The following is a 16,877-nucleotide window of genomic DNA, read 5'->3' on the forward strand; positions in this document are numbered from 1 at the left end:
GTCAACGAAGAATCAAATGAATAATTTTCCTTAGGTGGTCTGTAGTGAAATAGATATAATACACAATGTTGAAGTGAAAAACCAACCTTCAGTTACCTTTATCTTATTTCCTCATTCTTATGAATGTTGTTTTAGTGTTGTATTGCCTCATGAGTGGCTGGTTAGTATTTGGCAGTGGCATTTGCCCTGAGGTGGGGGTGGTGATTCTATGTAACACTCTATTACTGTTGTGTAATCTATTCAGTGTTTTTCCTGCAGGAATGTAGATATCCTCTGAATGGTTTTGAGGTTGTGTGAATACACTAACTAAACCAGCCACCAACAGGTAGGCAAGCTATGGATCTTTTATTCCAGTCTTTTTTAACATAGACTTTTTAACCCAGACCTTCACCATTGAATATCATTTTCTAACATACAAGTGGAATGGTAGGCATGTAGGACAATTGTTTTAGCTCATGGCCTCATGTGGTGAACTACGCACATACAAAGGAATTATTTTTACTGCAGCCAGTGGAGCAGAGATATGAGAAGCTGTGTCACACACCCTCTACGTCAGACTACTCTTGCCTCAAACTTTTCTCCCTCATTCCCTTCACTCACAACCGTCACCTTCTCCTGTAAAGTTGCCCCGGTAGAATGAAGGAGGACATTCTTGAAATGAGTAGTAGAACGAATGAGAAATTCCGTTTACACAAAGGATTCGATAGAAAATATTTGCACAGGTAAACTTTACCTGGTAAGTCAGTTTTCTTACATTTTGTTTAGCGTATATTTGCATATCATTTCCGGCATGATCTATAAGACTTACTCTCTTTCAATCGCAAATAATACGACTTTTTTGAGTTTGGAAATTCCTTATCGTAATCATAGAGGTCTACATTTTAAGTGTTGAAAGACGAAGCATTTATGGCTACACTATTTTTATTATTACTATAAAATTATAAATAACTAGACATTCCATAGGAACGTTGAATTACATGGCAAAACATTTCTCTCCATTGATTGTACTTTGGTATTTTATTCTGAAGATTTCTGTCATACTAAAATTGGTTGTTTCACAAATTGCATGATGCATAGTCATTAGAAAATCATGGGAATAAAGTTTGTTCCTTTTAGTTGTAAGTTGTTATATGGAAGAGATTGTATACATGATATCTGTAAAAGTCATACCTAATTGGTTTTGTCAGAGTCCATAGCCTATACTGTTGGTAAATATCTTCAGAGTTGAAGCTCAGAATGTCTTTATCTTTATCTCACTATACCTCTGTAATGAGAAAATGTGTGATTAACCAGTGATTTATGCAGCTGCTTCCAGTAAAAAGGATGTTTGACATGTTGATTGCCCTTTAGAGTTGGGTAATTTAATCTTTCTCAGTTCAGGAGTTATTTGGCCTTGGGAAAACTGGCAGCGCACAAATAATGGGTTTATTAGAACTTTTGGTCTGGAGTTCTCATTATCATCTTTGCACTAAATTAGCCCATGTAGTTATACTGTGTAGCCCTACCATGAATTCCAAAAGGTTGATATTTGTTAGAATGTTAAATAGAAACCAATAAATAATGGTTTTTTTTTTCTCTTTATATCTCTTGTCAACTCTCGTCAGCAGCCTTTCACTCAAGATGGCCAGCCAGAACAAATGCTACTATGATGAGCCCATGAGCTTCTTCTACAGCAACAGCAACCAGACCAAAGATGACTGGAACTCCACACAGCTCATTCTGGTCCAAGTTGTAGGCTCCCTCTTCTGCTGCTTTATCCTGGTGTCCAATGCCATGGTCATTGCCGCCATCATCACCAACAAGAGGTTCCACTACCCGTTCTACTATCTCCTGGCCAACCTGGCCGCTTCGGACTTCCTCGCTGGAATAGCCTACATATACCTCATGTTCAACACCGGGACGGTGTCCAGGAAACTAACCGTGAGGGGCTATTTCATTCGTCAAGGGCTTCTGGACACCAGTCTCTCAGCCTCTCTGGCGAACTTGCTAGTGATCGCCTTGGAGCGCTACATCTCTGTGATGAACTGGAAGGTCCACAGTAACCTGACCAAGCGGCGGGTGACCCTGCTCATCGTGCTGGTGTGGGCCATCTCTATCTTCATGGGCACCGTGCCCAGCCTGGGGTGGAACTGCATCTGCAACCTTCAGGACTGCTCCCAGCTGGCGCCCATCTTCAGCCGGAGCTACCTGATTTTCTGGTCCGTGTCCAACCTGGTTTTGTTCCTGGTCATGGTGTCCATCTACCTGCGGATTTACACCTACGTCAAGAGGAAAACGGCGGTGCTCAGCCCACACACCAGCGGCTCCATCAACCGCAAGAGGACACCCATCAAGCTCATCAAGACAGTCATGACTGTGTTAGGTAGGCCATCGGATTCCTCTCACATTGTGTCAATGTGGGAACTTCAAATGTGTTTCTGAGTAGTACTGAGACCTTTATGAAGGACTACATAAAAAAAAGTTATTGATTGGACCCATCAGAATTTCACTGTTGGGAAATGTAGTCCTTCCTAAAGTCTGAGTAGCACTGGTACTCTGTGCTCTTAAGTAGCAGAACATTTGATCATTTCATTGGTTCTTAAACGACTTTCCTCATAAGCAATTAGACACACACACACAAGCTTGTCTCAAAGGTTATTTAGCTGGTTGAGTGTGGAGAAAGGTAGGGGAAGCAATGTTGCTGACAACAGTGGATTGTAATCTACATTTCCAAGATAGTGGGGAAAATCCTGATTAAATTAACTCAACTGAGGTTTGAGCAAAATGTTATGGTCAAGGCCTTTAAAAAGACCACTTCAATATATCCCACATAGTGAGATAATTTGACTGATATTGACATCATTTTTGAGTAATCTTTGTTTGACCTGGGTGTTGGTTTAAAAAGTGGACGATTGTACCATGAATCTCAAAGTTTGCTGTGCAGTTGTGTGTCTTCAACTTGGGCTGCAGTTACTTAGCACTTTATTCAGCACAGAAGCATATTATTTGCTCTGATCTGTCTCCGCTTAATAACATGGTTCTCCACTTAGGATCACTCATCTGTGCAAGTGTCTAAATCACTAACAAAGAAAAGTAATTTCAACTAACATCGTTAGAGCATGTGTCGATACTGAAAGGTTCGAAAGAAAGGCAGCGCTGCTCTTGAATCAGCTTTCTCTAGTCAAATCTTACCTTAACATTATAATTATTCAAAATACTGACGACGGATCAGCTCCTAGAGAGATATTACCACCTATGTGGCTGTAAATATTGAGTCGGCTTATTCTAATGCTTACCCACATAATGAAATATTACAGTAGCCGATTAGCAAAATATAACTCAATTGACTGAACATAATGTATTTCAATATGATTTAAATATACTGCTCAAAAAAATAAAGGGAACACTTAAACAAAACATCCTAGATCTGAATGAAAGAAATAGTCTTATTAAATACTTTTTTCTTTACATAGTTGAATGTGCTGACAACAAAATCACACAAAAATAATCAATGGAAATCCAATTTATCAACCCATGGAGGTCTGGATTTGGAGTCACACTCAAAATTAAAGTGGAAAACCACACTACAGGCTGATCCAACTTTGATGTAATGTCCTTAAAAGTCAAAATGAGGCTCAGTAGTGTGTGTGGCCTCCACTTGCCTGTATGACCTCCCTACAACGCCCGGGCATGCTCCTGATGAGGTGGCGGATGGTCTCCTGAGGGATCTCCTCCCAGACCTGGACTAAAGCATCCGCCAACTCCTGGACAGTCTGTGGTGCAACGTGGCGTTGGTGGATGGAGCGAGACATGATGTCCCAGATGTGCTCAATTGGATTCAGGTCTGGGGAACGGGCGGGCCCAGTCCATAGCATCAATGCCTTCCTCTTGCAGGAACTGCTGACACACTCCAGCCACATGAGGTCTAGCATTGTCTTGCATTAGGAGGAACCCAGGGACAACCGCACCAGCATATGGTCTCACAAGGGGTCTGAGGATCTCATCTCGGTACCTAATGGCAGTCAGGCTACCTCTGGCGAGCACATGGAGGGCTGTGCGGCCCCCCAAAGAAATGCCACCCCACACCATGACTGACCCACCGCCAAACCGGTCATGCTGGAGGATGTTGCAGGCAGCAGAACGTTCTCCACGGCGTCTCCAGACTCTGTCACGTCTGTCACGTGCTCAGTGTGAACCTGCTTTTATCTGTGAAGAGCACAGGGCGCCAGTGGCGAATTTGCCAATCTTGGTGTTCTCTGGCAAATGCCAAACGTCCTGCACAGTTTTGGGCCGTAGGCACAACCCCCACCTGTGGACGTCGGGCCCTCGTACCACCCTCATGGAGTCCGTTTGAGCAGACACATGCTCATTTGTGGCCTGCTGGAGGTCATTTTGCAGGGCTCTGGCAGTGCTTCTCCTGCTCCTCCTTGCACAAAGGCGGAGGTAGCGGTCCTGCTGCTGGGTTGTTGCCCTCCTACGGCCTCCTCCATATCTCCTGATGTACTGCCCTGTCTCCTGGTAGCGCCTCCATGCTCTGGACACTACGCTGACAGACACAGCAAACCTTCTTGCCACAGCTCGCATTGTTGTGCCATCCTGGATGAGCTGCACTACCTGAGCCACTTGTGTGGGTTGTAGACTCCGTCTCATGCTACCACTAGAGTGAAAGCACCGCCAGCATTCAAAAGTGACCAAAACATCAGCCAGGAAGCATAGGAACTGAGAAGTGGTCTGTGGTCCCCACCTGCAGAACCACTCGTTTATTGGGGGTGTCTTGCTAATTGCCTATAATTTCCACCTGTTGTCTATTCCATTTGCACAACATCATGTGACATTTATTGCCAATCAGTGTTGCTTCCTAAGTGGACAGTTTGATTTCACAGAAGTGTGATTGACTTGGAGTTACATTGTGTTGTTTAAGTGTTCCCTTTATTTTTTTGAGCAGTGTATATAGGTGAATGTAGCCTATACTGTATTTATCTTTTAATGCTGTCATCTCATTTTTAATTTCAAGCATATTTTTATCCTTTGTAAGTTTGTAACAATTGCAAAAGACATTCACAACTTTGTATTTGTAGTTATCGGTGGTCACAGACAGATAGATAAACATCTTGATTCTAAGTTTTGTTCAGTTTATTCGGATCCCCAATAGCTTTTGCCGAAGCAGCATGTATTCTTCCAGGGATCCACACAAAAACATAAAACACGACAGTAACAAAACACCGATACACTGATAGACAAGACCAGTCACACAAATGTAAAATACAATGATATACAACGATATACATATATATGGCGGAGATCTTCTCTATAAAGTGACGCGAGAGGGAGAAAAGCATCTAACGATGCACTTAGCTGTTAACAAAGCTCCTACGAAGGTTCCAACAATGAACTTAGGCTTAAGATGCTTTTGGGAATCAGGGCACAGGTCTCCCCTGTAAAAAAAATATTCTGACCTGAATGACCTCAAATTCCTGCATAGGTTAAAGGTTAAATAAAAAATAAAAAATGTGCAGATCAGTCTACAAGGGCTTGTTTTCAACATGTGTGTGAATAGCAAACATACCACAAATGTGCAGTCCTAAACATACACATCTGCACATGAGCATGCACATCCCAGATAAGATAATGCGGGCCTCTGCTGGTAGGTGAGTCGGAACAGGATATGTTGCATTTAAGACAATAGTTGAGCACACCCACCCTCTCCTTAGCATGGCTCCTCAGTACAGGTCAGACGAGTTTGATTGTTATCAACTTGGCCAGTAGGTGCTGCTGAATTTCCTAAACCTTTTGTGTACATCAACTTTTTGTATGTGCCAGATAGCATGTTTACAGCTCTATGTTGTGCTAGAAGGAGTGTTTTCTTATATGATGTCCTCCTGCTAGATTAATAAAAGCGAAAGCAGACTATCTCTGCGCTCTGGTCGACCCCAGATAGGCGTGGAGGAAGCTGCCTCGCTCTCTGTACAGAGTGTCTTCAAGACTGCTCTATGTAATTATCTCTAGCACAAGGACACACACACAGTCACACACTGGTTAGGCTGCCAGGAATCTCAGCCGAAACCGCCCAAGACTGCACGGTCGGTGGCTTTCTCAGAAGAACCCCCAAAAAGAACCTATACTTTCAGGGGTTTTTCAGGCAGCGTGCAATTGCTTTCAGATGCAATTGTCCCCATTAAACTAGCTGTTGTGCTCTTATGTCCTCAAGTTTCAAGTCAAGCCTACCGTTACGTTATTCTGGGGTGAAAGACTCAAGACGCTAGGGATGGTGTCTCATTGTATTATTTTGAGCCTGCTAGAATTTTCCCACATTATAGCCATGTGTCATTTGACGTTGTGTGTTACTCAATCACTTTGTCATGATACAATTGTCTCTATCCTAGAGCAATTTGGAAGAATTGATGCAATTCTCCACATTCCATCTGTGAGTTGTTGTTCGATAACATTGTGATGCAGAAAGTCAACTCAAGATTGAAAAATAAAAACTCTATTGTCAGTATCTCAGTTGGGAATACAGTAGACAGCAAACCGGTAGAAAAAACGTAACAAGCTTCTAAATATGCCTAAAATGTTCATGTGAAAGCATTATTCTATGTGACAATGATAAGAACAGGGGAGAGGTTTTTGGGAGGTTAAGAAACAAGTACTCAACCATATCACTGGGGCTGTACGAGGAAGAAAACAGCTCTTGTTAGCTCATGTTTCAGGTGAATAGAAATCTGTTATTTTGTGTTGACTAACGCTGAATTAGTGACTGGATAAACCTGTCCAGACTTTTTCTGGGGCCTCATTTATAACCGTTGCATACATTTCACACTAAATATTGTGTGCGCATGTACAAAATATTGATATCTATAAACTTAAATAATAAATAAGCATGTTTCCTATTATCAATCAGATCCGTGGTGAAAACTCCACCTGAAAAACGCCCATCCTTCACCTTTTATGGTGACAATAACGCCCTTATTTTCTGTATACTTTGGAAGTATTGGAATTAGGCCAAGGCAGTTTCTAAAGGAACTAGCAATTGTGAACTTGATAAAATGTCTAGAGGTGTTGGCAGAATGTTTAAAACTTTTACAGTGACATATGCTATATCTGACAGTTTCTGAAAGAAAAAAAACTACTGCAACTGTATTATACACAGTACCAGTTAAAAGTTTGGACACACGTACTAATTCCAGGGTTTTTCTTAATTTTTTACTATGTTCTACATTGTAGAATAATAGTGAAGACATCAAACTATGAAATAACACATGTTGAATCATGTTGTAACCAAAAAAAGTGTTTAACAGAAAAAAACATATTTAATATTTGAGATTCTTCAAAGTAGCCACCATTTGCCTTGATGACAGCTTTGCACACTCTTGGCCTTCTCTCAACCAGCTTCATGAGGAATGCTTTTCCAACAGTCTTGAAGGAGTTCCCACATATGCTGAGCACTTGTTGGCTGCTTTTCCTTCACTCTGCGGTCCAACTCATCCCAAACCATCTCAATTGGGTTAAGGTCAGGTGATTGTGGAAGCTAGGTCATCTGATGCAGCACTCATCACTCTCCTTCTTGGTAAAATAGCCCTTACACAGCCTGGAGGTGTGTTTTGGGTCATTGTCCTGTTGAAAAACAAGTGATAGTCCCACTAAGGGCAAACCAGATGGGATGGCATATCGCTGTAGAATGCTGTGGTAGCCTTTCTGGTTAACTGTGCCTTGAATTCTAAATGAATCACTGACAGTGTCACCAGCAAAGCACCCCCACACCTCCTCCTCCATGCTTCACGGTGTGAACCACACATGCAGAGATCATCCGTTCACCTACTGTGCATTTTACAAAGACACGGCGGTTGGATCCAAAAATCTCAACTTTGGACAGATTTCCGCCGATCTAAAATTTTGACTAATCAGACCAAGGAGAGATTCCACCGGTCTAATGTCCATTGCTTGTGTTTCTTGGCCCAAGCAAGTATCTTATTTTTATAGGTGTCCTTTAGTAGTGGTTTCTTTGCAGCAATTCGACCATGAAGGCCTGATTCACACAGTCTCCTCTGAAAAGTTGATGTTGAGATGTGTCTGTTACTTGAAGTACTCTTTGAAGCATTTATTTGGGCTGCAATTTCTGAGGCTGGTAACTCTAATGAACTTATCCTCTGCAGCAGAGGTAACTCTGGGTCTTTCTTTCTTGTGGCGGTCCTCATGAGAGCCAGTTTCATCATAGCGCTTGATGGTTTTTGCGACTACACTTGAATAAACTTTAGAAGTTATTGACATTTTCCGGATTTACTATCCTTCGTGTCTTATTAAAGTAATGATGAACTGTCATTTGCTTATTTGAGTTGTTCTTGCCATAATATGGACTTGATATTTTACCAAATAGGGCTGTCTTCTGTATACCATCCCTACCTTGTCACAACACAACTGATTGGCTCAAACACATTAAGAAGGAAAGAAATTCCACAAATTAACTTTTAACAAGGCACACTTGTTCATTGAAATGCATTCCATGTGACTACCTCATGAAGCTGGTTGAGAGAATGCCAAGAGTGTGCAAAGCTGTCAAGGCAAAGGGTGGCTACTTTGACAAATCTCAAATATAAAATATGGACGGTATATGAATAGGAAAGGTGTGTATAGCAGTAGTTATATAGGATGAGCCTTTACTACCATACAGTAAATACATATGAAGTGTGTAAAAATAAAAGTGTGAAGTGTGTAATGACAAAGTGAAAGCATGTTTTTCTCATTTCTTTTTGCAAATGTATTGAAAATGAAATACAGAAATGTCTCATTTACATTAGTATTCACACCCCTGAGTCAATACTTTCTATATTCACCATATGTGGTCTTCTTTGCGAGTACATTGGAAAACCTCCCTGGGATTTGTGGTTGAATCTGTGTTTGAAATTCACTGCTCAACTGAGGGACCTTACAGATAATTGAATGTGTGCGGTACAGAGACGAGGTAGTCATTAAAAAATCATGTTAAACGCTATTATTGCACATAGTCCATGTAACTTATTATGTGACTTGTTAAGTACATTTTTACTTCTGAATGTATTTAGGCATGACATAACAAAGGAGTTGAATACTTATTGACTCAACATTTTTTTATTAATTTGTAAAAAAATAAAAAATAAAGAATTCCCTTTGACATTATGGGATATTGTGTGTATGCCAGTGACAACAAATCTAAATGTAGGCATTTTTAAATTCAGGCTGTAACGCAACAACAAAAAAGTCAAGAGGTGTGAATCATTTTTGAAGGCACTGTATATCTCCAATATCACTAACATCTATCATTTATGAAATGGTGGAAGGAGAATGCAGGGAGATTTGGCATCACCTTTGACCTTGTTAAACATGTTGGCTGGAGTTTACTGTTATTTCTTTTTGACCATTTTAATTGAAAACAATCACAGTGAGGTACTTAATTGTTACCCAGAAATGATTTGATATTGAGATCAAAATGGCTGCATTGGACGCTAAAGTGTTTTCTACACTGTTATGGTTACAGTCATCTCTCATGACAGATATAAACAGCTAGCCAGGTAGCATACACAATATTTGGTTACAGTAATATTTGACTAAAGATTTTGAGGAGCATTAGGTTAGAAGAAGCCCCCCATACAGGTAGCTGTAAAATAATCTCAAAGATTCACACCGAGATTGGGACCTGATTGTGCTTGATGGTAGCTATTTAGGCACACGTGCATAAACTCAACCCCTATGCTTTGATTCATCATCCTTGTGCTTCTGTGGAAAGGAAGAAGGCAAACATTCATGATAGCCATTTCACTGTAATATGTGGGACCATTTATGGATTTAGACTGAAGCAAACAGAACTGCAGAGAAAAACCTTGACTTATTCTGCTTCCCTTGATATATAACCTGACATATATTTCAGAGGTTAATGAATGCTCCTCAACTAAAAGCTCACATGTGCTCTAAACATGCCCGCTTCCCAACCCAGATGTTTTTTTAGTTTTTTTGAATATTTCATATAAAACACCCATGGAACCCCACCATTTCTTTCTGCCTGCTCCTTGTATTTTAGTTGGTGACCATGTATTTTTGAGAGAGAAGGCGTGGTTCATATTCCCTCCCTCTCTTCTCCCTTGTGGAGAACACAATTGCTGTTTTTGTTCTACTGAGCTGAAGCAGGGTTCTGGAGAGGTATTGGCAGAACGGACAAGCTGCTACATGTCCTAGAAAAGCTCCCTGAAATCCCTTAATCTTGCCGCAACACGCTCTGCTGTCGGTGACTAGCCTAGATACTGGTTGGGATTTCACGTCGAATGAAAATTCAGACAAACATTGAGTGTAGTGTCTGAGACACAAAGATTGAAAAATATAATTTTCTTCCTTCTAAGACAGTCTTTGGTCCGTCGGTTTTTCTCTAACTTGTACCTGCTTTCCTCAGACGGTATTCATTGGCAAGCCATCACAACTTAGGAAGCTCTTGCTTTTGTCTCCAGTGTAGTGACAGAAGCGATGTCCCAATTATCTCTCCTTCCTCCCAAAGTGTGCACTTGTTCACTTCCCTTCAGTGATTTGAATAGGAAATGACTGGTATAACAAATATGGTGGAAACATCCACTAGCCCGTGCCTCCACTACTCTAATGCTTTTAGATTTGTGAGAAGTAGTGAATAAGTGCACACCTCAGGAGAAAGGAGATATTATAGGGACACACCTAGAGGCTGAGGTGGTGTAGCATCCTATGCCTCATTGCCTCTTTTCTAACTTGAATCAAGCATTGATTATCTCTTTCAATCTATGCACACAAGCTCAACAGCCATCTTCAGTACGATAAGCTGTTGCTCAAGTCCAACCAATCAAAATAAAAAAATTGGTATGGCTCCTGTTTACAATGACCATTTCTCAAAGAACGATGATGTTTCAGTCATAGCTGACACTAAGTGAGAATGATTTTTCAGTCACCTGACCTGTTGAAATAAAGTAAACATATCTCCAAAAGAGATATCTCTAATACATCTAGGGATCTATTTTCATCTGGAGTTAATCGCCAAAGCTTTATTAAAATATAATTTTCGCAGCAGCAGAACAGTGAGCAGACAGCTATGTAGGCTATTACATAATTTTAGCCAGCTCCTGTTATTATTTTGGATATGCATAAAAAACCCTCCATGTAGGCTATATGCCCATCATGGAACGAGAGATGAGATAATCCAGTGACACTTGAATTTAGAAAAATGTAAGTTATTTTCCTGTAACAATTGCTTGTTTTCCATTTTGTTTGATAAAAAAAACAAGACCTTACTAGGTTATCCTTACCCTACTCAAACAAAAGCTGGTTCAACAGCAATGCGTATGGTGTCTTTTCTATCCTGGCCATGCATTAGCCAAGTAGCCTATCCATAAAATGTTTCTAAATGGTCTACTCATGAGGCTTTCATGCTTTTGCATTATTCACAATTCATATAGGCCAACCTGCAGGGCATACTCCATTCTGTTTGGATCTATCCCCACTGGCTCTTGTCTGGTTACCAAAGTTGCGCTCCTCCAAACACAGGCTATTCACATTTTCAGTCATTTAACACCATATCAACGTTAGGTCTCTAGGCTATATCTTGCTTATTGAGAACATACAATACAATTTAGAGCAGTGCTTAGAGGCCTACACTCTTTGAATCCAATTACAACAATGCTGACTGTCAACACTCAAAACATATTGAGCAAACACTGATGTTTTTTTTTCTACTGTTGCTATCACTTGTTACTGTAGCCTATGCTATTTAATACTTAATACTTGAATCTTACCCTTATTTCCTAAACTGTATTATCAAGCCACAATGGACTAGGATGAGAATATTCCATGCCCCCAGCCGAATTGGAGTTGACGACAACAAAAAGACTAACACATGCAATATCAAGCCATGGAGTGACTGTCCAAGCCCTGGTCACACCTGCAACTTGTTTATGCATCAAAACCCAACCCTTTTGTGCCACCACCAGCTTTTGCGCTCATAATAACTGCTGTGAAAATAGCAGTAATATTTCTGACAGACCCAGGGACCTGTAGCGTGACCTCCAGCGCTTAGATTTACCATTACATTAGGTTTGATAAAATATAGCCCCTAATCTGTAATAACATTGGAGATGTATCTAATATTTCTAATAATCTCATCTCTAATGATGATAAAGATATCTCCAACCTTTGACCTTAATAAACATGTTGGCTGGAGTTTTACTGTTATCTATTGCCAGGGAAGGAGAGTTGTGTAATAAGCCCAGTGTGACTGTGGCAAATAGTATATATTATATTTCTAATAATCTCTAATCTATTGATCTAAACTCTAATGCTTTTGGATATATCTCAAATGTTTTGAAATAATATAATATATTTTATAATCTCTATTGTCTTTCGTTACAGGGGCGTTTGTGATCTGCTGGACGCCGGGCCTGGTGGTGCTGCTGCTAGATGGCCTCCATTGCCAGCAGTGCGAGGTGATGCTCTTTAAGCGCTGGCTCCTCCTGCTGGCAGTACTCAACTCGGTCATGAACCCTGTCATCTACTCCTACAAGGATGACGAGATGTGGACCACCTTCAAGAACCTGCTTCGCTGCGTGGGAAATGGCACCCGGCGCCAGCGCTCGTCCAAGGCCAACGCCCGGCCCCTCAGCTCAGCCCAGGAGACGGGCACCACACCGCAGACCTCTGAGGAGAAGGAGACCATCAAGGGCTCGGACGCCCAGGGGATGCTCAAGGCCTGAACCAAGACCTGAGGCAAGCAAGGCCGTTGTGGGAGTGTCTCTACAAGTGGATGTAGAGAGACATATAAAGACACAGATGGTCTTCTACGGTCCAATGTTGTCTTCAGTATAGCTAACTGGTTTAAAGGGCAGCTCGAACTGGGTCTGGGCCTTAGTGGAGGATTCCTAGAGGAGTGAAGGGCCATCCCTACTCTGCCCAATATGGGATATTAGCCTGCAAACTAAGGGGGCGACTACAGTATATCCAAATGACTGAAGAAAGATGTTGTGATATGAAGTAGACAGTGGTATAATGGTACATTTCCTGTTTTTACCTCAATATTTTTTTTTAAGATCTTGAAAAGAGTAACTGATGCTTTTTCCCACCGTATAACTTTTAAATCTCATGGATTTTTTTCATAAGGGTATTAATCTTGCCCTTATTTCCTTTTGAAAACAAAGTACTGTACTTGACGAAATAGCATTGCTCTTAATACATCATTGAACTATAGTACTAGGCTTATTAGGGGTTAAATATGGTTTTCAAGTCTCATTGTTCCTATTTTTGATACATACAGGGAATCATAATCTACTGTATTTGGCTGCTAACATCCCTGAATGTTGTGTTAATGAATTGACAAATTCCTTTCTAATGGAAGGAAAATGTGTGACTCTCAACTAGAATAGATAGCACTAGTCCCAATTTTGCTCCCTTCCCCTTGCTCTTGTCCCTTACCTTAAAATGTTTGCAGATCTGAAGTGTCAGCGTAGTGGTGGAGCGTCCACCATATTGTTTGCCTTACAATCTGCTAATATCGAAGGGTTAGGGACGATTATTTGGAAACATGTCAAACTTTTCTAATGTCAAACTGCCCTAGATACACAGTAGATGGCTATTGGCACAACTGTCATTTTAAAGGAAGACCGTTAATGCCACCTTGCTTTGACAGTCAGTGGTCCATGTTGTACCCCAAAAGGAAGTCATTTCTTTTGCCAGCTGCATCATCAGTACAGTAGTCACTCCCTTTAACACCACTCTATGTACAGTGCCTTGACTTTTTTCAAATTTTGTTGTTACAAAGTGTCATTCAAGTTAATTTAAGTTTTTTTTTTCAATGATCTACACTATTTCTTTAAAAAAAAAATGTTTTAAATGGAAAATTAAACACGAGTTCAGTGCTTTCAGAAAGTATACACACCCCTTGAATTTTCCACATTTTGTTTTGTTTCGTTTGTTTTGTTACAAACTGGGATTAAAATGGATTTAATTGTCATTTTTTGTCAATATACACAAAATACTCTAATGTCAAAGTGAAAGAAAAATTCTAACATTTGTAAAAAGTTAATGAAAAATAAAACACTAGTATATCTTGATTAGATAAGTATTCAACCCCCTAAGCCAATACATGTTAGAATCACTGTTGGCTGCGATTACAGCTGTGAGTCTTTCTGGGTAAATCTCACACCTGGATTGTGCAACATTTTCCCATTATTCTTAAAATAATTCTTCAAGCTCTGTCAAATTGGTTGTTGATCATTGCTAGACAACCATTTTCAGGTCTTGCCATAGATTTTCAAGCAGATTTAAGTTAAAACTGTAACTCGGCCACTCAGGAACATTCTGTTTTCTTGGTAAGCAACTCACTTGTGGATTTGGCCTGGTGTTTTAGGTTATTGTCCTGCTAAAAGAAGTTAATCTCTCAGTGTCTGGTGGAAAGCAGACTGAACTAGGTTTTCCTCTAGGATTTTGCCTGTGCTTAGCTCCACTCCCTAGTCCGATTACAAGCATACCCATAACATGATGCAGCCACCACTATGCTTGAACATATGGGGAGTGGTGCTCAGTAATGTGTTCTATTGGATTAGCTCCAAACATAACGCTTTGTATTCAGAAAGAAAATGTATTGCTTCAGCATGTTTTGCAGTATTGCTTTAGTGCAGGGGTATTCAACTCTTACCCTACAAGTTCTGCTGTTTTTCTGTTCTACCTGATAATTAATTGCACCTACCTGGTGTCCCAGGTCTAAATCAGTCCCTGATTAGAGGGCAATACTGAAAAATTCAGTGCAGCTGGCATCGAGGTCCAGAGATGAGTGTGATGGGTTTAGTGCCTTGTTGCAAACAGGATGCATGTTTTGGAAAATATTTATTCTGAACAGACTTCCTTCTTTTCACTCTGTCATTTAGGTTATTATTGTGGAGTGACTACAATGTTGTTGATCCATCCTCAGTTTTCTCCTATCACAGCCATTAAACTCTGTAACTGTTTTAAAGTCACAATTGGCCTCATGGTGAAATCCCCGAGCAGTTATCTTCATCTCCGGCAACTGCGTGAAGGACGTCTGTATCTTTGTAGTGACTGGGTGTATTGATACACCATCCAAAATGTAATTAATAACTTCACCATGCTCAAAGGGATATTCAATGTCTGCTTTTATTATTGTTACCCATCTACCAATAGGTGCCCTTTTTTGAGAGGCATGGAAAACCTCCCTGGTCTTTGTGGTTGAATCTGTGTTTGAAATTCACTGCTCGACTGAGGGACCTTACAGATAATTGTATGTATGGGGTACAGAGATGAGGTAGTCATATAACTTATTATGTGACTTGTTAAGTGAATGTTTACTCCTTAACTTACTTAGGCTTGCCATAACAAAGGGGTTGAATACTTATTGAATCAAAACATTTCACCTTTTCATTTTTAATACATTTGTCAAAATTTTGAAAAACATAATTCCACTTTGACATTATGGGGTATTGTGTGTAGGCCAGTATAAAAAAACATCTAAATGTAATACATTTCAAATTCAGGCTGTAACACAACAAAAGGTGTAAAAAGTCAAGGGGTGTGAATACGTATGAAGGCAATGTATAGCAACACAGTCAATGTCCAAGCTGAGAAGAAAAAGAAAAGCCTGGAGCACTGTCAACATCAAACTTTTTTTTAAACTTTTGTAGTGGAATTTTTGCACATCCTTTCATGCAACTCGTAATGGCCATCACCGTGTCATGCTGTCAAAACAGCTGCTCGCTCACCTGAGAGCAAGGCCCAGGTTTGTAAACATTGCGACACACTGGATTCCTGTGGTAGATATGCCTGCAGGGAACTGACAAGGATATGACTGGAGTACCCCTTCCTTCCATAGGAGACCAATGATTAATAATTTACTGGATCATTGAAACTCTTTACCTGTTGTACACTATTTATGTGGTTAAACCACTCTTTGTGTAAAAGGAAAAACTTCATTAAAACACATTTTTCCTCTGACTTTGTTTGATTCAGTGGGACGTGTTAGAATGTCGTATATGTACATATACGACATAACCCTAACCCTAACCCAATGAGATAAACGCAAAAAAAAACAGAAGACCTCTTGGTTACAGAGTCGGGGGGGGTTGTTGAGTGGTGCTATAAATAGGAAAGGTATGCGTGCTGTGACCTCAACAGGGTAGTGTTCTTTAGGACACACCGTAGCAACAAAAAAAATAGCATTTCTTATAGGACAAGTACCCATATTTCCTCCCTGTTTCACTGCACCTAGATCTTTTTCTTCTGTTTGGTGCCTAATAAACATTATCTAGGTTTTTCTCCAAACCCCCATGGCTAGGTCAAAAGGTCCCTTTTAGTCAGTGTTTCTCAAACTTTGATGTATCAGTGACCAGCATGCAATTTGAGTACAAATAGTGATGTCAGCTTACTCACAGTGGACCTTGGTTGTGTTCATTAAGGAGAAAACATTTTGAAATGGATTGAAACGGGGAAGTGCTATTTAACTGAACGTGTCCAAGAAGAGCACGAAAATCTGTGCTCTTATTTGACAATATCAGGTAGCACCTTCCTGTTTCACTCTATTTCAAAACGTTTTCTACCTACTGAACACAACCCAGATAGAGTAGCCTGCGTGGAGAAACACTGCTCTAGATTGCTTGTGCTCAAGTAGAGGTGCTTCAGGGTGATTTACTCTGTTTTGCTGGACTAATGGATGGCCCTTGGTTTTTATGGAGTCAATTAAGTAATTTGTTAAAGTGCTACAGAAAATCTTTGGACAGTTAGAAAGGAGGTACATTTGACCTTTATAAAATAAACTGCTCTCAACAGTTTACTATTTCAGACAAATTTTAGTTCCTTAACTCTGATTTGCTTGACTGACTGAGAACTGCTGGGAACCTATCACCGTTTATTGGTTGAAA

The 16,877-nt window shown here is 40.4% G+C and overlaps 1 protein-coding gene across 2 annotated transcripts; it reads left to right on the top strand.

Moving 5' to 3' along the window:
• The first annotated feature begins 278 nt into the window (after positions 1-278).
• On the top strand, positions 279-15,954 carry lpar3 (lysophosphatidic acid receptor 3). 2 transcript variants are annotated; one of them, XM_014215629.3, is made up of 3 exons: positions 279-736; positions 1,605-2,362; positions 12,367-15,954. In XM_014215629.3, exons 2-3 carry the CDS (start codon positions 1,621-1,623, stop codon positions 12,705-12,707), a joined length of 1,083 nt encoding a protein of 360 aa, XP_014071104.1. In that variant the 5' UTR covers positions 279-736; positions 1,605-1,620; the 3' UTR covers positions 12,708-15,954. The 2 variants fall into 2 exon arrangements, with proteins under 2 accessions (XP_014071104.1, XP_014071103.1); XM_014215628.3 differs by having other exon boundaries at positions 291-736; positions 1,608-2,362.
• Positions 15,955-16,877: the final 923 nt, after the last annotated feature.

The sequence above is a fragment of the Salmo salar genome, chromosome 10 (assembly GCF_965601325.2).
Source record: "Salmo salar chromosome 10, fSalSal1, whole genome shotgun sequence".
NCBI classification, from domain to species: domain Eukaryota; kingdom Metazoa; phylum Chordata; class Actinopteri; order Salmoniformes; family Salmonidae; genus Salmo; species Salmo salar.